General features: G+C 34.7%; 2 protein-coding genes across 8 annotated transcripts in view; one reads left to right on the top strand and one right to left on the bottom strand.

The window, feature by feature from the left end:
- Nucleotides 1-1,781, top strand: part of LOC128162099 (tRNA (guanine-N(7)-)-methyltransferase-like) — a 31,254-nt gene extending 29,473 nt beyond the window's left edge. Inside the window, exon 6 of the mRNA XM_052825300.1 lies at nt 198-1,781. Coding sequence (XP_052681260.1) covers nt 198-347 — 150 coding nt within the window. The 3' untranslated portion in view covers nt 348-1,781. The remainder of the gene's footprint in view (nt 1-197) is intronic.
- Nucleotides 1,493-21,927, bottom strand: LOC128161948 (dihydropyrimidinase-like). Of its 7 annotated transcripts, none has more exons than XM_052825230.1 (16): nt 21,737-21,927; nt 17,580-17,961; nt 8,337-8,431; nt 8,074-8,147; nt 7,721-7,831; nt 7,264-7,428; nt 7,014-7,156; nt 6,847-6,915; nt 6,549-6,669; nt 5,634-5,790; nt 5,119-5,260; nt 4,622-4,705; nt 4,253-4,432; nt 4,058-4,144; nt 3,817-3,967; nt 1,493-2,674 (listed from the first exon to the last, which is right to left on the bottom strand). In XM_052825230.1, the coding sequence occupies exons 2-16, from the start codon at nt 17,904-17,906 to the stop codon at nt 2,589-2,591; spliced, it is 1,992 nt and encodes a 663-aa protein (XP_052681190.1). In that variant the 5' UTR covers nt 17,907-17,961; nt 21,737-21,927; the 3' UTR covers nt 1,493-2,588. The 7 variants fall into 7 exon arrangements, with proteins under 7 accessions (XP_052681190.1, XP_052681189.1, XP_052681196.1 ...); XM_052825229.1 differs by having other exon boundaries at nt 3,775-3,967; nt 21,737-21,905; XM_052825236.1 differs by lacking the exons at nt 17,580-17,961; nt 21,737-21,927 and adding an exon at nt 15,826-15,846 and having other exon boundaries at nt 3,775-3,967.
- Between the last annotated feature and the right edge of the window lie 1,424 nt (nt 21,928-23,351).

Raw genomic sequence — 23,351 nt, 5'->3', positions numbered from 1 at the left:
GATTGTAATGGATATTAAATACTTTCCCAATTAATCCTGCTGACCTCAATCAGAAAATTATTAATACCCGAATGGTTATTTCGAAATTTTGATTATAGATTTATTTCACAATTTGCAATTAGTTTTTCTATTTGGATTAATAAGCTCAATATACTTGTCGTTTTGGCAATGTAAAAAAAGAAGAAGAATGTTTTCAGGATAATGACCCAGTGGTCGCCAAGCTATATGAGAGCACAGAGGAGGGGCAGAAGGTGACCAGGAACAAGGGAGACAAGCACCTGGCCGTGTACCGTAGGGTGGAAGACCCCCGCCTCACCGACCCCACCTTCTCCTATCAGGCCTCCTAATGCAGGGTGTCCGCGTCAGTGACCAATTGACTTTTACACGGAGAGTCCGTGAACCGAGTCCAATAATCAACCTACTCGAGACATAATGGACCTATTTTGTTGGAGACTAATGGTGTTGATATAAGCAAATGCTGCCGTACTGTATTCGTGGAATGACCGTTGGTTTATGAGAGCACAGGGGATATTAAAATGTTTGGTTTCTACATTGATTTTACGTATTCGAATATTTGTACATGCATACAAATTAAAGCATTGCATGCAAACAAATTTCAGTCTTACGTTGATTTATCTATTGCAGTTATTTCAATATTGTTCTATGTATTTTATATTTTAAAAAAATAAGACAATACATAGGCCTGAAATTAAAGGGTAGTATTTGAAATACACAATGCACTCTGTATTGCTATTTGCTTACTAGAAATATTTCAAAATGTGATTGGAATGAAGGAGTCAGCGTCCTTGATTTTGAATTGTCGCGGATTATAGTATTCAATCTATAACGACCACATTTTGTACCTAATAAATGCATTGTATTATATTCTTAGTCAAGATATAAGTTTAATAGAGTTATCAAAAACATAAACTCTACCAAAAGAATTATCAAAATTTTGCTTATTGTCCAATGAATTGCACCTGAAATTCTACGCTGAAGTATATGGGCAACACATGTTTTATTATTGAAGATATTGTAATAAGTAACATGAACTTCATACAAATCCCTTGGAGAATATGCACATGAAATAATACCGCAAATAGTTTGACAAAATTAAAATTTTATTCTTCTCATCAAGGGCAAATAACTCTTAAAAACGGTTTAAGGTGCAAAATTGCCAGCTTCTTATACGTTACTACAGTATCAGTCATGTGAATGTGATACATTTCACTTTGTTATCTAGCAATACACATCTAACTAAATATTATTTAAAATTGTTCAATATCCCTTCATTATACATTGAATACCTTAAGACATACTTGAAATTAAGGGTTTTTCCCCCCAACACATACACATGTACATCAAATACCACAGATATTTTGAAGTATATGTAGTTACTGTTACAAGACAAGCACCTGCATCTCTTCATTCAGACAAACTTCAAATGCATGGCCTCTCTTTCTCATACAGATAGTAAACTATGACAAAAGAGTAGTTTTAACTGTTTATTAATTCATACATGCTAGATTCAGAATACATTCTACATTCAAGTCTTACTAGAGGCAGTGCTACAACTATTGTATATAGTAATTGACTTGCAGACACATAGATTAGGAAATAAATACATGTAGTAAAAAGCCCTGATAACTGGATAAATACTGATAAGACAGTCTCTTGGTTTTTCATTCAATGTAACCATTCAGCTCCTAGATTAAAATCATATTTAACACTCCAACGCGAAGTCATGGTTTCAACTTCATTCTGACTAGCATTAAAAAATTTAACATTGAACAATTTAAGAAATCATTAATGTTGTCATCTTCTTAGAATAGCTTAACATGGACTAATAACTAGTCCTAATGAAAATAATAATACTAGTTGTTTACCTATTCAGTGGAATTTATAACAAGTAGATCTACAACAAGATGGACGCAAAACAAGTTACATAATGGCTGCCTTTAACTGAACTGATTGGAATAAAATGCAAAACCAGCCTTAGTACATCACCTCCGACTCTGCTCCACAATCAGAACTTCAATGAGTGCACCATCTATTTGGATCCCCTTTAGATGTGATTTTGTATATTCAGAGACAAAATAATGGACTTTCGCCAAAAAATAGACACAACCGATAGCAATAGCAGACAACATCAGAATCACATTGAAAATTTATAAAAAAGGGTTTTTGGTAAAATTTCTGATTTGTTACACAAGAAATATATAATAATCTTTTCAACATGCATATTTATGAACATTTATACAGTGTCCATTTGGGCTTTATCACAAGTACTGACAGACACAATATAAACTTGAATACTTTAAAAACTTGAGAGAAAATACACTGGTTATATCAAATAGAACTTGATTTGACAAAATTTAGACTGTTAATTGAAGGCACTCCCTTCCTCTTCTCAGATGGATTCTGTGATGCCTTGTTGATAGATGGTTTCATGTCCTGAACACAACACTAACTCCAAAGAAATTCCCCTCTCTCAGCAGTTGAATAAGTATCTTCACAAAGCGACAATAAAAAAGCTTCCCTATGTAGATTTTGTGAGTGGCCCCATGAACCATCAGTTCTTGCTGTGCTCACCAGAGGCCCGAAGATTTCCCTCCCGGGGGGTTGGATGTCCGGATCTGTGCCCGGCGTGGGGCCTTGTCATCAAACTGTTCACCTGTAGTCAAGTAAAATAAAAGTTATAGATATATACGTGAATTGTCTAAATCAACTATACATACATCAACTGCTAGAGTCCAGCGAAGATTTACTCATCACTGTTGAAGAGGAGTTAATTTGACACATACATGTAATGTTCCTTTAATAAATACAACCAGTCACTAGGCAGATGACCCTACATGTTGACACAATAACAGTTACATTACACAGACACAAAATACAAACAAAAGGCTCTGTCATTATAATTTAAGATGCCGTGCCATTTTTCAGGCACACTCCTATAAGCTGTGCATACATATTCCAAATAGGTAGGAATGCGACGACAAAATGTTTCCAAAAATCAGAAAAGTGTAAACAAGATCTACAAATACTTAGTCAACAAAAACAATTTACATAGCTTTACATTTTGTAGTAATGATTAGATCTATACGTAACTAAATACAAAGATGTACATTTATATGATTTATATATAGGTTACATTATATGGTAGATATGAGTAAATCATTAAATACAGAAAACAAACAGACTCGTGCAGTTTTCACAGCTGGATTTTCAAACAACTAAGGTTTTATTATTTTAAAGTTTTGTGACATGCTTACACAGGTGACTTCTGAACTTCCACCAACGATTCCAACATTAATACTTTTGTTATTAAGTTGTAAAGCTCGTTAAATATTTCACATGCCGTCGAGTTTCCTTTGAGTACATGCCACAAAGACCCACACCAGATTGAGTTAATGAAAGAAGATGAGGACACTTACTTTGAAATGCTTAGATCATCTAAATTACTTAAGAACTTTGAGAGCATTAAAACAAGTTTTGAATGACAACCTTATAAAACCCCAGAGCTTTAATTGTCAAAGATTGAAATTTTTTGGGAAAAGATTACATTATATAATGCATGCATTATTAAAAGCGACAGTAAAATTTTGGTGTGTTCTATTACTTTCTTTTTTAAATGAAAACAAAGAGAACATGACAAATGAATGCTTGAATTCTGTTCTACACACTAGTGGCAAGGGTAAGAAAAATTTAACAAAAAACCAACGTAATTCTCAAAAGGACACCAAAATTTCCACTGTGAGTTAGTATGCTTACCACTAAGAGCAAAAGAGGAATCTTGTAAGTTTCTGCCACCACCTCTTGTTGGGGGTCTGCTGTGTTGGAAGGAAGCAGTGTCCCCCACGATTGGGTTCTCATCTCTCTTCACTCCGGGGACCTCATCCTGGTTCTCTATCTTGACCACGGGACCAGTGTAAGGATCTCTCTCCACTTTCTGTGGCATTCTGGCCTGTAAATTCATTGGCATTTGTAAATTTTATGAAATATTCAAACTTTTTTTTTTAATTTACCTGTTCTGATTTTGAACTAGTTTTCTTACCAATTCTCGCTTCGCAACTCTTCCATAGACCATTTCAGCATTGCATGGGGTTGGAATAAATCTGCCCATTCCCTGGGTTACTTTCAACTACAACGAACATAAAAACCACTGAAACCTTCACTGATTAAACATATGCCAAGAGAGGCAACTCTAGCAGTGCAAAGAAGAGGAAAAAGAACAAAGTCTCGAAGTTACCTGCCCCTCGTCCAAGACTACATGACCATTTGTAATGACATAGACTGGGACACCATGGCAAACCATGCCTTCGAATATGTTGAAGTCTACAGCTTGGTGATGAGTCTTAGCTGAGATAGTCCTCGTCTCTTTGGGATCCCAGATTACAATGTCAGCATCAGATCCTACAGCTATACGGCCCTGTTCAAATGTAGATACATGATGAATCTTGTCTACATTACAAATTCATTATAATCATTAAATGTCCTTCACAACTTAATTAATTTTTTAGATGACAAAATGTGGCAACTGCTAAAAATGAAAATAAAAGGGAGCTATTTTACCAAATATTATGTTTAAATTACAAGTTAACAAATGAATCCATTTTACCTTTTGTGGGTAAATATTGAATATTTTGGCAGCATTAGTACTAGTTACAGCTACAAATCTACATGGATCCATTTTTCCAGAATGCTGAAAAAAAGAATAAAGTTTGTACATACTTTTTAGTCAAACAAGTAGAAAAACATTGCCTAAAACAAAACTTGAGAAATGTATTGGTGTTTGTTTTGAGAGATTTTTAATAAAAACAACACAAGTATTAACTCCTTATATATATAAGATGTTTAAGATTTTCAGATTTTTCATGTTGAAAAATTTCATTTTGTGCTGTTTCCCATCTAAATGTACATGCATTTGTTCATAATACATGTATATATCACATTCTAATAAAATTTTGCACATTATGACAAATATCTAATTCATAAATATTCTATACTTTGCTGAAGTCTAAAATAAAAGTTTGATATAAAATAAGAATATATGAAAAAAAAAAGATCAATGTTAGGAGACTTAATTATCAAAACAGAATGATGGTACTTCCTTACCACCCCTTTCTCCCATATGACGGACATTCTGTCCTCCACTCCGTTTACTCCATTAGGGATTTTCCTGAAGTCGTCTTTGCCTAGCGCTTTCTGGTCTGCACTGAACGTACAGTTATCTGTCCCTGTCACTTGTAAATCATTACTGAAAAAGACAGAACAAAACATTGTATTATAGATGTAGAGAATGATCTAGTCACACTGCAACTTTGTCAGAGTATAATTATCTAATTCTCAGGAACAATTGTGTGAACTTCATTCAAGCTGATGATAGGTAAACAGATACATGCATGAGTATCAAATTGTACTACCAGTAACTTACACATTAATACACATGATATGTTCTAAAATGTTAAAAATATTTCATTTTTTAAATCTTTACATTTGTTTTTCTACAAAATAAATACTCTGAGTCTCAATTATAACAATGAATCATCACTATCAAAATTTTGTGATAAACATTTCCAAGGAATTTTGTTTTTTTCCAAGGAATTCGTCAATTTTAAGATATCACCTACTTGGCTAGCAGATCCATCAGATATCCTGGGGTGCTGGAATCAGGCCTCAGTGGTGGCCCCATAACGTGGCCCGCCGCGTGTCTCCAGCACTTGTTCCAGTAGTGGGTACCATCTGTACCCAGGCTGGCAGCTATCGGCTCACCAAATACTACTTTACCTGCAATTCAATCAACATCATACTACATTGACTGTAATCTTACATACACTACACAGTGTGGCTACTAATATCTATACGCCATTCTCAGGAAGGGTGACTATAAAAGGAAACCAATGGGTTTTTTTAATTGCAATGTATGTGATATGTACTGTATTGCATCTTAGGCATCATGATATGTACCGATTCGGCTAAGTACAGTATCGACCTAGCCCTGTTATCCAGGAAGAGTGACTCAATGTTTCAAATGAAATAACAAGTTCTAGTTTTGGATGCATCATACAGATGATATGGTTTGGAATGGAGTGTGCATATCAACACCTACAATTCAATAGTTTATGATAACTAAACACTGAAATTAAACTGGAATGTAACTAGTACTTTTCTGTCCCATTTTACCTTCACCAATTCCTTTGTATTTATGATAACATCATTGTAACTACTGTGGAATCATTAAATTTCGTTGGGGCCAAATTTTGTGGATGGCTTAAATTTTACAGGTTTGTGTGGACGTAATTTCGTGTATTCTTATATATCTACAAAAGGAAATTCTTATATATCTACAAAAGGAAATATGACTTTATTACACTAATTTATCAATTCGTAAAGGATGTTATTTCATGGATGAGAGGTACCCACAATTCCACGAAAATTGAGCCATCACGAAATCTAATGATTCCACAGTATGGGGTCTTGCAGCTTTCACATTCAGCAGTTAAGAAAAAAGAAATGTTTTTGGTTTAAAGTATATGATGTTATACCTTCTCTGCGGGCCTTAGACACAACGTCCGCTGAGGATTTACTCATGACATGGACAATATACAGAGGGCAGTTGGCCTGGTTAGCAATGGTGATGGCTCGCTGAGTAGCTTCTGCCTCAACCTAGAAAATACACCATCAATACCAGTGTATGTACATAGGCAAATATTCAGGGAGACATCAAATCCCATCCATCAACTTGTACAAAATTGTAAGTAATTTCATAAGAAATTAATTATAGGTTATAGTATTTATATGTATATAATCATATGTCTTGCACAACTTGAGACTACAGCTTACCTCTTCAGGTCGACACATCTCATGGCCCTCTGGTCCACTGATTCCCATTTTCAACATTTCTTTTGATTTCTGTAATTAAGTAACATCAAAGATTTAAAATTACACACAAGTCAACATCGGTTTATAATGATCGTCTTCTCTCCCACCGGCACTCAAAAGGATCTCACCTCTGCAATCAGATGTCCATTTTCTGCATGCACCATTCCAAGCGCTCCCAACTCCTTAATGCGTTTAAATGACTCGTACAGTTCATCATCATTCAACATAAATACATCTTTGTAGGCAAGAAACATTTTGAAGGAGTTGATACCTAAAAACAAAGATGAAATAAAAGCATTATACCTCTTTTCCATATCTTCATTACTAGCTTAACTTCTACATGAACTCAGGTTTACTTTCTGGCCACTATGATCCTACCTTTCTCAGCACACAGTGTCTCCATCTCCTTGGCTACCTGATCACTCCACCAGGTGACCCCTACATGGAGCCCATAGTCGCAGCACACCTTGGGGTCTGCCCACCCCCTCCATTTGTCATAGGCCTCCAGCAGGGACACACCCTTCTGGTCCAGCACAAAGTCAACTGTAACCAGAAGTACCCCATTTACATAACACAATTCTACATTAGACAGCTTTTGGATACATATACATTGTACTGATAAACAAGTTGATTTTCAAGTAACTGTTAACAACATTACATCAGACAAGTAAGCTAGTGCATCACATACGAAAGATTCTCAGCTCATGGAGTTCTAAGTTTCTTATACATGTAGATCAGGCAAGAAGCTAGTATATCACATAGGAAAGATTATCAGAAAGAATATCAATTCATGGAGCTTTATGTCTCTTAAACACATAGTTTCCCCAAGCCTTACTGATCATGGTGGTTCCTCCTGCAAGAGCAGCTTTTGTACCACTGTAGAAGTCATCCACTGCATAGGTGCCCATAAAGGGTAACTGCATGTGAGTGTGGGTGTCAATGCCACCTGAAATTGGAACATGTACATACCGTTACATACACTTTCATTTTCATTCTCATCCATAATGCAATATCATGGAGATGATTTGTCCTAAATACACATGAAGAAAGTATTCTTTTCTTTAAAGTTAAACAGAAAATGATAGCTGATGGAAATACAGGGTTGTTTTCTGTATTACATTTGTAATTGCATTGATTTGCACACAAGAAAATTACAGTAACTTGATTTTCTAGGCTTTGCTTGCTTACCCGGCATGACAAGTTTACCCCTGGCTTCAATTGTCCTAGCACCACCTGGTATAACCAGGTTAGTTCCCACCTGTCTACAAATCAGAAGTAAACACATATATTCTTTATGATTAGCAGCAAACAGGTGGCAAAGACATGTATCGCAAATTCTTTCATGCATTAAGGTTTTTTTTTAAATCAAATTTGATGATGCTCCAATTTTTAATCTATAAATAGATAAGTAGCATGCTTTAAAACATCAAAGCATAATAATAATGACTTACTTGATAATTCCATCTTCTATGTATATGTCTGCATCAAAGGACTGGTCATCATTCACAATTTTACCTCCCTTGATCAACAGACGGGACTGAGCACTCTGAAAATAAAACACCAATATATCATACACAGAATATACACTTGCATTAAAATGAGGACAGTCTGGTACATGTAAAAACAAACCAATTATGAATTTACATGCAAACTGTCATCAGTTGGTGATATTAAATAAATAGTCATGTATCGTTTGATAAATAAATGCATGATCATATCTTCAACAGCAGACAAGTACAAAATCTGTTGAAAATTCAAATACCCTGTACAGAATGCATTCATATCAAAAGCGTATAAAACATATCAGACAATAGCCTTTGTCGGTGTATCTGAGGTCACCATACGTTTACACAGAACACCTCCTTACTCTATGCTGTTCACAACCACATATCCACCCGTCACAATTGTGATCCTCCACCTGGGATCTTGCCATTTCTTGACCATCCCCCTCGCAACGATCATCCGATTTCGAATCAGGGAAGTTATTCAGGATTTTCCTGAATACATGTGGCAAAGAGCACATAACTCCTTTAAACAACTGTTACCACATATACAGAATCAGGTTATGGTGGTTTTACACTACAGAGAACTTCCTGCAAAGGATCTGACTCATTAAAATGTAGCACATTAAGTTATTCCATCCTTATAAATCTCTGAATGGCCAAGCTATTGTTTGCCTCTAGTAAGACAAGGATCTGTTCTACAAAAGTAGTCTTTTCTCTTACAAGCAGAGAATTGCTATAATTCAGTATGATTCAGTTAAAATCAATATCTGCAGATCTGCACTGGTACTGCAGCAAAGCGACAGATTTTCTCCCAACACAGAAAATCAATACATTTTTTCTGATACTATCTGAGAAATTCTACCTTTTGATATTATGAAAGCCTACTTTTTTTATGCAAATTTATTTAAACAATAAAATGCTTTCTTTGGTGATTCATTCGGGATATGAAGGTAGCGACATTGCAGAACAAATACATAACACACGTTAGTGGGTTATGTAATTTTTTTCAGCAATGATTGCTACCTTCATAACCCGAATGAATCATCAAAGAAAGCATTTTATTGTTTATACATGTATTAACATCTTTCTTTTAGCTAAGTAATGAATTGATTATGAAAAGTAAGTAAAATTCACTAAATTACTGTTAATGTACTTAAGTACGTTAGCTAAAAGTAACAGCCAAATCGTCTCCTGTGAGACTTTAAGTCTGACAACGTTATGATTATTTCGTGCAGTCCGTGATTTTTCCTAGAGGTCACTCTAGGTTTGGATCAATCGATAAACAGGGCGTGTCGATATCTGTCCTGTCAGTTTCAGCCACTGTAGATTTCAGCCAATCGATAAACGGGGCATGTAGATTTCAGTCTGGCTGTTTCTATAGAGCTATGAATTAACAATAAGTTATCGAAAGAAATAGAGGGAATAATACTTGGTAGATGTAAATATATCAAAATACATGCACCAAAATTGCATCAATTTCTATGAGTTTTCTCCCTTTGTTCAAATTCTTTATTATGGTTAAGTCAATAATGTCATTGACTGATGCATCAATACTAAACTACAGAGCTATTTATACATTAGTTCATCAATAAGCAGATATTATTATTCAGACTGGGTACTAGTAAAATGCATCACTGCAGATCTCTCCCTATTCTGTGTGTAACCATAATTCTCCCTGCAGACTAGTCGCCATGTTTATTATGATTAAGTGTCTCCCGCTGCAGACAAAATCAATAAACTCCTTCTTTCTTTTCTATAGTCAGCTCTGACATGAGCCATCTGTTGTGAAAGCTTTTTGGAAACCCTCAAAACATGTCTAATGCAAATCCAGGAAATGTAAATCTCGTGTTCTTAAGAGAATTAAAGTAGTTTACTTTGTGTTGTGTGGTGTATACTTTCCTCCATAAACTGGAAGTTGTAAAACTTTGAGTTATCCATCAACTGTTAAATATTATTCACAGGAATAAAAACATTTCCAGCTGTGATGTGCAGCTAACAGGGATAATGACCCTAAATTGCCCCAGTCATAACAGAACATAGCTTTACATAAAAACAGGGGAAACACATCAACCTAAAAGAAATTTCATATCACGAAACCCAATCTTAGTTCATTAATGATGGAAATGTGTTTACACACATTATACACATTCCGACATCTTGACACAGTGTGTGACCATGCAACACTGTTGTACCACCACAGTCAGAAATGACAGTCCTTGCTACTACACTGATCTAACCCTCTAATCCTGGTTAACCTTGTCAATCAAACATTTCTCCACAGGGTTATCCTGTTACTTAGCTCGGCCCTTGATGGCTCACTCTGTAGCCAAGACCTGTTTATAAAGCTGTCAATGTCATGCACCTCTTACTCCATGCTTCACCTCACTGCTCACTCACATCAGCTCATTCATTGCCAACTTATTTCTTCACAGTTGCTGTCTAGTGCAAAACTACTCAACTGAGTCATAGGTGCATGCAATGAAAATCAAGATCTCCTCTATATGAGTATGCATACAGTTCTGAGATTCCTTAACGGTAGAACAAGTGTTTATTTTCTAAATAAATACACTACAGACTCTTTAATCAGTGAGAATAATCAGTGACTTTGGGTGGCTGTCCTTTTAATAAAGCCCTCTGTTTTGATAATTCCACCAGCCAGACATGAACGTTTACAAAAACATTTATGAGAGCTTTCAATATTGACACCAGCCATTACCCCATAAAAACGACACAACACCTCTAACAAGCCAACAAAACACGGCCAAAGATAGCTACATAACCAAATCCCCCAGGCCACACTCATTTACCTAGCAGTGCTTTTCCCAAGGAAATCTATTTATTTTGTATGTACAGGGCCTATCAATACCTAAAACTATCTGTAAAGCTCTCCATACCTTTTCCTCCACATGTTTGTGTATAGAATTCTCCATGTTAGTTACACCTATAAACTACCGGTACTAATCATTCTCCCTTACCTGTTTTTCTGCAGCACTCTCCATGTTTCACCTGTGAACTAACCCTTTGTGCCAGGTCACACTGCTAGATACTGATCCCGGAATCTTAATCAACAACCACGCTTTGATGATTTGGGCCACAAAAGGTACAAATCATTGCAAACTTTTGATAAGGACGGTTTTTAAAGTTCTTGGGTTTCTATTCCATATACAGTGGGGCCCAGCAGAGGTGAATGAATTAAATGTCTATTTAAATCACCCAATTTTGCTGTTAAAGATGTAAAACCTGATACCAGTATTACCAGACAGTGTCACACCTCAAACAATTATGACTGAGTTTAATAAAGCACAATATATCAATTATCCAATGAATGAAACCCAAAACAATTTTGCAAAGAAAATGCAGTTACATATATTATAAAATCTGCATGAGCAAACAATAGGTGTACTTGCTCCAGATATTCATAACCCATGCAAGTTATTCAAACAATATGACAATGAAACTGCATGAATAGAAAACAACTCTCCAATTCACTGCCATGAAATATGATTCCTTTTGAAATGCTTTCATGCTGTTGCTTACAAAAATTAAATTACCCCTTCCTTACCCATCAGAGAAATTTTCCCTTGGGATATATACTATATTACTGCTATTACTTATTAACTGCATCAACCGCAATCTGATTAAAGGCTAGCTGACTTAACGATTTTAGCTTTCATGAACCTCCGACATCAATGCATAATCTTTTCAAAATGCAGGCATTTGTGTACGCCTTGTAAACTAGATTAGCCGTATTGATCATGCTTCAATTTGTCATGTTAACCAGATTAAAATCATAATGAATGCATTATTGGGGTAATTTAATCCTGATTTTACTTAATGTTGTGACTAACATTTTCCCATTAACTGAGCAAGATGGATGTGATGGATTGCTTTAGACTTGTAATGTACTTTAGGTAAGATTTGGTTTAATGGTGTATGCAAGACATTGATTTAATGATTTATCATTTAAAACATGCATTGATAACTTGATGTGTATTATTCTTCTGCAAGAACAGGCTTTTATGTATTTCTCTGCAAAATTTCTTTCTAGTAAAAAGGTCTGAGCACTTATGGAGAAAATATAAGACCATCATGTAAGCCTTCATAAAGAAGGACATGCTCAACAATATCTTCATTTAAATAAACAACATAATCTGATCTAGACCTGTATAGTACACAGACATCTACACAAATCTAGGCAGAATTATTAGTTTAAAAAAATAATCTACAGCATGTTTCAAGAACCAAATTTATCAAAGTATAATTCTGATTGGAAGGAAACAAAAGATGGTTTCTGAGTGCAATCACCTGCAAAAGAATTCACCTCAAAACCTTAAATGATTAAGAATTTATCACAGCTTGAATCATACACCTCTAGGATTGTCTATGATGAACCTACAGATATATATGAATGCACAACTAAGTAAAGTCATTGCAAACAGAAAGATATATATTCAAATCAATTAGTAAGTTACAAAAATGTAGCACAGAGTCAACTGCATATTTTGAGCTTCCAAAGTAACTTTTTTACTTTTATTACTACTAGGTAGTCTACAAATTGGAAAAATTATCTATATTAATTCAACCCCTTCTACAGAATTTTTGTCTTGCACAAGATTGCTGGTCAAAAGCTTGATAAGCAGATTGTGCATCAAATGTACAAATACCGGTATATGATCATTCACCACAAAATCTTACAGTAACCTAGAGGGCCATTAAACCTGACCAGACAACCAATCAATACAATAATTTTGCAGCAGTAAGCAAAAGGGAGGCAGAGCAAAATCAATGAATTACCTTCTTACCAAAACCATGGCTTCTTTAAAACTTCTCAGCTAAAACTACAGAAGACAACATATTTGCCCCTGACCACAGGGGTTAGAGAAATTGGCACAAGGAAAAGGGGGTCATGTATGTGAATATCCCGCTGTGAGAGAGATGCCAGATCTTTGCTGGCAAACCAGTTCTTTGTGGCATTTACATAAATGTAAATATAATTTCTGTTGGTAAATTTTCTTCTCCTTTTTTTTTTGGGGGGGGGGGGGGGGAGGGGAGGAGGAGGAGAGAGAGAGAGAGAGAGAGAGAGAGAGAGAGAGAGAGAGAGAGATCTGGCTTTCTGTCAGAATGGATATATATATTTTAGGAACAAAGTATGTTGAAAAAAAGTTATTTTAAATCTGCCGTTGAACTTCTGGAATGTAGATGATTAGAAGGAAGCAACCAGAAGATAAAGAAAAGGCAACAGGTGTTTATGAACCTGTCCGCGTTTCATATATTTAAATAAAGGAGGAAATTAGAAAAGGATATGCTATTTAATACTCTAAACTTGTTTACAAGTCTTTTAAACAGGTGACATAACTTTAGACAAGTTTTAAACCAAATGCTGGCAACAGTCTGCATGCTGAAGCTACCGTAGCTTGAACACCTGTTAAAATATATATTTTGAATCAGCTTCACAGAAGTTGTCTTAAATCCTTATATAGATTACAGATTATGATTATACATTGCTACATTTTACAGAAATCTTATCTAATAAACACGACATTGTCATAATAACAATTAGAAGCAAGCATGATTCATTTACTTAAAGGGTGGGGGCATGCATTGCAGATTCTTTTCTTTACTTTTTTATCTACATGTATTTTGAATTAGTGTGCTTGTTTGATCCATTTAGAAATAAATTACAACTGTTACTCTCATTATAAAACCATTCATGTTGGTATATTTACATCAGCATGATATATTGCTAAAATCATTTGAAGTTGCTATTGATTTTGTGGCGACAGGGTACATTACAATAGTTAGGTTAGCTCTAAACCAGTAGGTCAGATCAAGTAAATGACTGACATGTTTTCCGAATCAATACTATTTACACTGGTCGTAAAAATGTGCGAATAATTGGGTACAGTACCTAATCTGATAACCACTGCCAACATGCAAGCCCTCACCAGCCACTTGCTTCATTGTATGTGGCACAATCACAATATGCATGTGTTGGTATGCATAACTTGCTACAGGTTTCTTATTTGTTTTATCTGTTTGTTTAATTCTTTCTCTGACTCAGACACTGTGACTGCCATTCTTGTAGCTGCATGCACAATGTGAAATGTGAACAAAAGTATCCTAAAGATCCTGTTAGGAAAATTCTCGACTTCATCATCCCGATGACACACTGCATTCAAGCATCTCTTGTTTATATCCTGACATTTGCAGGCAGCCTGTTTCTATCTTGGTTCATCGCTTTCATACTGCAGCACTTTTTCTCAGTTCTGGCATTTTGTAATTAAGAAAGATTTACATTTTCTAATACATCCATCTGTTGCATGATACCAGATGTCACAAGCAAAGAGAATGAAAAGATACTTGGAGATAAACCTGCAGCACTTCACATCACACAAGTGAGTGCATTGCAATACACATGACAGGTTTTGGGTGGAGACCATATATTACATAAACAGAATTCTGAAAAGTTTCACTGCAGCTGAAAAAGAGTTTCAGAGAAGGGAGAGAATTTCAGTATTATTATCAATAATGCCTGTTAAAACTAAAAGAACACTGTTATCAGTGTATGAAATTTTAAAAAAGTCTCAATTTCAGATCGCCAGAGCCTTCATGATCATAATGCATTATAATTTATAGATCATATTCATCACACCATAATCGACATATGCTATAGATAGATACCTTTAACATGAAAATGTTGATGCAACCTTACCTGAAGATGAATGGGGACTTTTTTAACTGGTGTACGACTACTCATCTTTAACGATTTGCAAATAAACCAAAGTCATGAAAGAGCACACTAAAACCTATATTAAATAATCCAGAAGCTGCAAACTACTGCCCGTAGCTAAACGAGTAAAGCCTTGGCGGTGAGTGCAAGAGTGAGTGAGGTAGATTCGCGCGTTAGAGGATGACACAAGTAGCAGTCGTGCACGCACAGCCACACTGAATTCGTTAATTAAAAATCTTAATATATTAATGACGTTACTGCCTCTTCAAACTATTGCCGGCACTATCCATAAGAAAATAATGGATGCTCGGTCGATAAAATTCGTCATGTTAGGCCCGGAGACGGCACAGATAAAATAAATCCGGAAAACGCGCTCGATAAAAATAACAGACACCAATCAGGCTAACGTCGATAGTAGAGGCATACAGCAGTAGGCCTACTATAGTTTTCCATTAGACCAATATTCTATTATGCAACCAAGTGGAGACTAAAATTTGAAAAATCTAAACTAATAGTATTACCATATAATTATACCATATAATTATCAATTTTAGAAGAAGTTTCTTGTGTAGTTAAATGATTTGATTGAAAGTGATAAAACTCTCTCCAGTGCTTTAGCTTCAGAGCAATATTTTTTTAAAGCAGTTTCGTTCTTTTCGTTAAAAAAGAATCATTGTCTTTAATTAAGAGTCGTTATAACCTTACCGGCATTTTAGAGCGCACAATCTGTTTCTTAGCTGCAAGGGTTATGTTTCGTTGTATAACAACTTTTCTTTTTACCTTTGGACCACCATTGCATTACAAGTAGTAAAAAGGCGGAAAAGTCTACGCTTAACCCGTTAGAACTCAGAAAAGTGTAAAAAAAAAAATTGCATAACGCTATAGTTCGTAATTAACAATTTATATAAAGGATGTAAAGTGTCAGTAGATGGTATTAAGAGCGCATTTTATTTATCTATTTTTCCTGTTGATTTAGTTTATCCTTTTTTTGGGAACACCAAATTACTACGCATGCAGGGGAAGTAAATGTCGACAAAAGGGAGATAACTCCTCATTTAATTCCTTAGTTTTATTTCCAAAGAAATAAAAGTTTTCCTGTAGTTAAATTCAATAATTATATCGGTCCCCATTTGGCATTCCCATCAGGCACGTAGCGTCGCTTTTGAAATTGAAGGGGGAGCGACTCATGTACCCAAACGTTCAATTTCAATGTTAATTTCATTATTTTCGCTTCAATTTCTTATATGTCTCTATAATTTTCTATATGTAAATTTAAAAAAAATGTTTGAGCACTGCAAAATAAAGAAGGGGGCCCCTGCCCCCCCCCCCCCCAATGCTACATCTCTACCTTCTCCCGATAGGAGACGTGTCCGACATGCAAAGGAAGAATGCGACGACTTAATTTACCGTTACATGTACTATAGACTATATTTTATCCGAAGACAAACAACATGACAAAGTCAAGACATCGCCATGTTGATCACTGAAAGTGATCCTGAAACATTTCTACTATTTGATTTACCATTATTTGTAAATACTGTAGCTCTACATAAATATAATATTTTCCTGTATGAGGGGTAGGAGGAACACCTCCTTACATAAACCCAAAAGTGGAGGGGGGGGGGGGTGAGGGACGGTTATTTGATAAAAAAAGAAAGAAAGAAAAACTTTCATAAGCAAGTTGGTTTGTTTCCCGCTACTATTATTTGCGCATGTCTATTCTTTTTTCCCTATATATTTCATTGAAAACAAGACATATTTTAGAGAGTTTTTATGGTCACTGAGTTATCCAACAAATCTACCATAAAATTTTTAAGATATATTATAAACTGTGATTTAGTAAAGCTTCAATTTGCACTTATTGACAACCATACGAATGGTTTTTAACAAGCCATTCGTAAAATTTGCAGTCTGATTAAAACCACCCCTTTTCTCCTTACATTTGTCAGGGACCTTGACGAGTGTAAGGAGAAGGGGATGGTTTTAATCAGACTGGTAAAATTAAGTAGCCTATTTCAAACTCAATATTATAATATTTTAGAGCTCTGCTATATATATTATTGCCGTATGTGAGCCGAAAAACCCCACTTTACATTCCAGTTATCAAATCTTATACACAAGAGACCGGACAAGTATTATTAATATCAACAAATCTAGACAAATTTCAAATCCAATTTATTTAAAGATTTTAACTTGATCTCTAAATAGACTCTTAATCGGCATAAAAAACATACATTAGTTGACCTTTCTTTAAAAAGTTTTACCCCAGTTAACTCTAAATAATTCGGTACGAATGATATGAGATGAAAATAGCTTACGAAAACCAGAATTATTATTAAAGATAATCCAGAAATCGTTCGTGATTTAAGGCTCTATTTGTTTGCAACTTAATTGTTTTATTTATAACAGTTTAAGGACAATTGCTAAAAATGAAATAAACGTAACAATTATAAACTTACAGAGTTTTTCGTGTCCCATGGATCTGCTGCCACGATGTCCATTGTAATTGGGTTAGCTATAGTTTCCTGTACCGGCGTCTTGTCCGGGGATTCCGCTGGTGTTTCCTCTTCCGGTTTTGGAGATTCCGGTTTGGACTCTTCCGCGGTTTTCTTTTGACCCCGTTTCGGGCTTTCATTGAAAGCTATGGACTTCCCATCGTAAGCATCAGGGACGTGGTCAAAGAACGACTGTCTGACACGGACTTTGGTTGGGTGGGGGTGAGGGGCGAAGAAATCGTAATCATCTTCCGGGGATTTTTCTTTTTTGTCTTTCTTTTTGTCTGCCATGATGCCCACCTCTCAGTTTCACAACAAGAATTGTCTACGCAGCAATTGTTGTAGACTGAAAGACAATAAAAGAATCTTTGCATTCTATTTGCAGCATGGATTTCATTTACCAAGGATGTTTGTGAACTGTAAAAAAACTCACTGCTGAAACTTAAAAAATAAAATAATGTACCATTGTCAATTAATTTAATATGTCGGTTTTTTCATAATTCTTCAACAAAGTTCAAAGGTTTGAATTGGAAGAAACTTGAATACATCAGAAGACATCCACACATACTTGCTTAAAGAATGTACGAGCTTTTCTGCATTTGAACCCAACAGAAGCACACCTTATCATGTAACTAAATACATTGTTTCACCACACGTTTTTCGTGTTGTTTTTACTTATCACAATCTTTTCTATGCACTGATTTTAGTTTATTTACAGAGCACAATCTCTTTCGCCAAAATGTGAACTAAACGTTATATTACGATTTTGGGAGACCTGAGATTCTTAGTCATTCACAAAGTTTTTAATCTAATAGATATCATTTATCACGTGCTGTGGAACAGCCAAAAATCATGCATATTTCATGATCAGTGTCATTGTTGAGAAAATCCAAAGACGTACCCAACTATGCCTCATGCATGTAACACAGAAAGCATTTACAAAAAGGCATCTGAAATGTATGGGTTTTCTAAGGTTGAAATACACTCAGGTGCCAAAAGTATATCAATTTTTTTTCTTTTCACTATATAATTCATTGAAAACCAACATTTTTAAAAAATTGTTAAAAGTAACCCCTTCAAAAACCAAAAAAACTTGATTGATAAATTCATAATTTCTCTAGCTTTTTTGCGTCATATTCAAATATTTTTCCAACGTTCTGTTCCTGAGGTTTGATACCAACAATCCAAAGTAAGATTTTTCGGCGCTCGTATATTGCAAAAGATATACAGTAGAGCTCTCAAAGAATATCTTTATTGTGTTTGAAATATCAAATTTTAGAAATGAGTTGTCAAAAAATATTTAAACGTATGTCAAAAATTTCAGTAGAAAACCTTTAAAAAATAAGTCTTGTTTCCAATTAAACATATGGGGGGAAAATGACATACTTTTGGTGCGCGAGTGCACATGTATTCAAACCAAAATTGCATATAAAATTCTAACGTGAAACAATTAGACACCATCATAAATTTGCTTTTAGTTTCCAAACACATGCAACACACGAAAGACAGGTACCTAAGGTATGGAACACCCCCTCCCCCTCCGCCGTTTCTATTTTAAATAATAAAAATCACTTTCCCTCTATGAAAACATTCTAATTTGCATATTATTTCATAGAAAATGAAACCATTTCGACTATATAAGCTACTAGTATTAAGATATAAAAAATGTATAAAAATAGAGGTGTCGGTCGAAAAACGCCATTTTAAAAATTAAAGTCGAATAAGTTGCATTATCGTTAAAGAATTATGCATATAAAACACAAACAAAACATGTGTTAAAAGTTGGCTTCGGGTTTTTTTTTTTACTTTTCAACAGAAAAAGATGGGGGGGGGGGTGGTATCAATACCTTAAGTGCCTGTGGGTAGAACAAATTACATAAAGATGATTCTAGTGAAACATCCATGCATGAAATTTAGCGGACTGAGGATAGAAAATCATTTATGCATTATAAAGATGCATTGTAGGTACAATTAGGTTTCTTAATGAGAACTATATCTTAATTTTAGACTAATAGAATTTTACAAATCATCACTTCTAGCAGAGAAATTAGAACATGGGATTAAATCTGATCTGGATGACGCAAATAATTCACACTTATTGGACATTGCTGACGAAAGAACATCAAGATGATGTCCAAACAACACTCTTTTTAGTTTAAGCTAAGGCAAAATACATGTTAACATAATACAATAAACGTATAGCAAAGAATACGTACACAAAAGGCCTTTCCCCGCATTAATAATAGCCTAAAATGAACTTACGGGTTATCATAGTTTACATAAGATTAGATCGCCCCTTGTTATTAGAAATGTGGCTTTCTTGAGAACAAAAAAGGTTCTCACAAATGGCAAATGGAATAAAGATTAGGGGTAAAAACCACACCTTTGTCGCCAAACATGAACACGCGATAACCAAACTAAAATCAGTAAAATCAATCTTGACTTGGGAGTCAGATGATTTCTAATAAAAGTGAGGGCCTTTGTTTCTAATGATCTATTAATTTAAACAAACAGTGGAAAGAATAGAAAGATATATAACTGGCTTTACTTTTGCAGCTAAAATTCAGTAATACTAGTATATTAATATTTGATATAAATGTCGTGCAATCAAGCAATAGTCGCCGTTCTGTTGCTCAACCAAAACTTAAACCAAACTGGAATATACATTTTTATTAAAACACCTTGAAACGAGGTATGAAATCTGTATCAAATGTGAATTCGTTCTCTCGTTAAATGATTCGTGCAGTTCTGAACATTTATTACGGTTGTAAAGATGTCTCAGATAGCGTCAACCGGTTGCAGAAGACAACACCAATTGTTGGGATAGCCAGAATTCCTTTTTGTGGCTTCTGCAGGGCCAAAACAATAAAATTCAAATGCACTTCTACACACATGCTTTGCTTGTTAACATTGCAAACGTCATTAACTATAGAAGGGGAAAGATAAGGCTCATTATGAACAACGAAATATTGCAAAGGAACCTAGCTGGCGTCCATCTTATATTATATAATAGTACCATAATATGGTTGCCGGTTGCTACAAAAAGAAAATCTTGCACATTGTTTGAAAGAAATGTGCATTTTTTTTTATAATTAACATGTCCGGACATTGATGAAGCAATCTTTTGTGCCCTTGTCCTTTATATACAGGCTAGTATTGCCCTGTGTAGCCAGCGGGCCCTTGATGTACACTTATTAAACATATACTTCATCTTTTTCTGTTGGTTGAAGCAAGTAATAGTTGGTTGTAACATCAACCTTCACACAGAGGAAAAAAGATTTAAAAAAAGGAAGAATATAAAGATGTATACAATTGTAGTATTAATTTGTCGGCACCGATTGGCTTGAGTAATGAGTACATGGATAATATAGTTACATATGTATTAGTTTACTATTGGTCTATAGAATTAAGAGATACTATATATAGCTTTATAACAAGTTGAAGTATATCTATTTGATACACACATCTTTGCATATGATACTGGTTACTATAGCTAGGTAATTAAGATGTAATCGTGTAATAAATTAATTGAAAGATTTCATTGCGTGCATATCTATATACATCCACAATATCAGCCTGATTTGATCACCAACTTCAAATTTTAACAAGATAAAGTAAGATTGAGACAAAATGCAATGCACTGCTTATTTCTTACATCATTTATAATTACATAATTTAAAACCGCCGAGACAGATTAGCATCAAATAGACACGTAAAAAATGTTGTGCATTATGATTATTACAGATTTGTTGTAAACACGTTCTTGCCGGCATGTCGAAGACAGCCGTAACGTTTAAAGAAAAGAACATCTGTGTTTACCCAAAACTTAGCGATGCAATTAACATTATTCACTCATAACAGTACACTCAAATACATGATCAGTTGCACAAGGTGATCCATGCTCAAGGGTAAATATATGCACGTACCCGCTGCTCGTTAGATGCTTGTTGATTGATTTGATGGACCTAGACTGGTCAGCAATGAGAATTGATGGGGCAAGACGGATAGATGCTGATGGGTGACCGATAACAGCCATCCATCACCAGCTTACTTCACCTCAGATGTCACCTTCATTTCTACCTGTACATAACATGCAATAAAGGTTTTACAAACATTCTTACCTGCTCAGGTAAAATCAATCAGCTAACAACGTGCGATTTGAATGAGGCTTTGAATCTTACAGCTAGTCAAAACATGGAGTTCATGTGTGTTTTTCTACTCATCATTCTCTCCTATGCTGTTTCGGGGCCCCGTCTTCTGATTGCTGCGGAAAAAATCGATGCTAAATGTCTGCATCTCAGCGGAAGCGCTCCCAGACCGGCTCAACAATTCACTCCGCTTAGTCAAAAATCTGTGAGTCATCGAAAGATGCAAAATGACACTACTTGCTTGGAGCCGGGAAAATGCACTGCACACAATAATAATTAATGTCGTCTGTGGAACTAAAATCAATCTTTTGTAATTGAAAAAGTGCACGAACAATCAATAACTGAAAATGAAAAATCGATTGCCGGTGTAAATCGAAATTATTTTGAATAAATTCTACTAATTCCTAGACATTTTGATATGTTGATCATAAACCATAAACGTTGATTCTAAAGATGCAATAAGATACATGTAATTTGAAGAATTCTACCATTTTTAAAAAATATTGTACCATTAAAAATGATTCGCTGTACTCAATTCCTTTTTACGTGTCTTATATGTATATATGAACTGCATAAATTTGACCGTGATACATATACTTATACATGTATGTTCATACTTATCAGAATATAATTTTCCCGATATTAATTGATTATAGTAATTGGTTAGGTCAGTTTATAGACCAAATGTATCTGAGCAATATTTTGAGATCCCAATTTTCTACAAATTTTCATTTATTTATCAGAAAACAGCAGTTGACAATAGAAATGAGGTTTGTGTACTTTTTTAATATCTAAACTGTGTCATCTTCACAACGTCAGGGGTCAACTGATTCGTCCCGTGGACACAGGACCCCTGATCGACTTTCTGGTGATGAAATTTGGATTTTACAAGAGGAACAACTCTTCTAAATTGAAGATTTGTACTTTTGAAAACAGTTGAACTTGAAGATTATTAATTTTGAACGAAAATACGTCACATTCCTCATTTAAAAACACAATGTACAAGTACATGTATGATCCGACAGTGCGAAAATAGATATATGCGTATTTGAAAAAGATGGGTTACGAACAAATCAATTAAAAGGATCTACACACGATTACAGCTAAAAAATTTCCAATTTTATTTTTCCATTTTTAATATCTAGAATGGGAAATATTGGTATTTTTAATGCTTCGTCAAAATTTGAAAGTCAAATATTGAGTTACAAGCAAGAATTCTTTGTTTTGTAAACTAGGCTCGTCTTGTTTTTGTTTAGTTTGGACTATTGGTATAAGTTTGATTATAAGGTATGAAATGTTGCCTTTTTAAATATTATTTATGAACAAAATGATTCAAATATCTTCTTTGCCACAAGTAATTTTGACAAAGAAATTGTAATTTCTTTACTTTACATTTGTATTTGTAAACAAATACAAGACTCGAGTTTCCTGACATGTACAGGCATTTAACTCTCTGTATCTCTCTTGTAACTTGATTTCTAATATTCAAACTCTGTTTTAATCATTCAAAATGCATAAGTAAACCATTTTAAACAGACAAAAAAAAAATTACATAAAATTTGAAGATGGGGGAATAAGATGGCGCAAA

Source organism: Crassostrea angulata, chromosome 1, assembly GCF_025612915.1.
Source record: "Crassostrea angulata isolate pt1a10 chromosome 1, ASM2561291v2, whole genome shotgun sequence".
Lineage (NCBI taxonomy): Eukaryota > Metazoa > Mollusca > Bivalvia > Ostreida > Ostreidae > Magallana > Magallana angulata.
The sequence above is the reverse complement of the archived record's forward strand: the minus strand, read 5'-3'. Positions and strand labels throughout refer to the sequence as shown.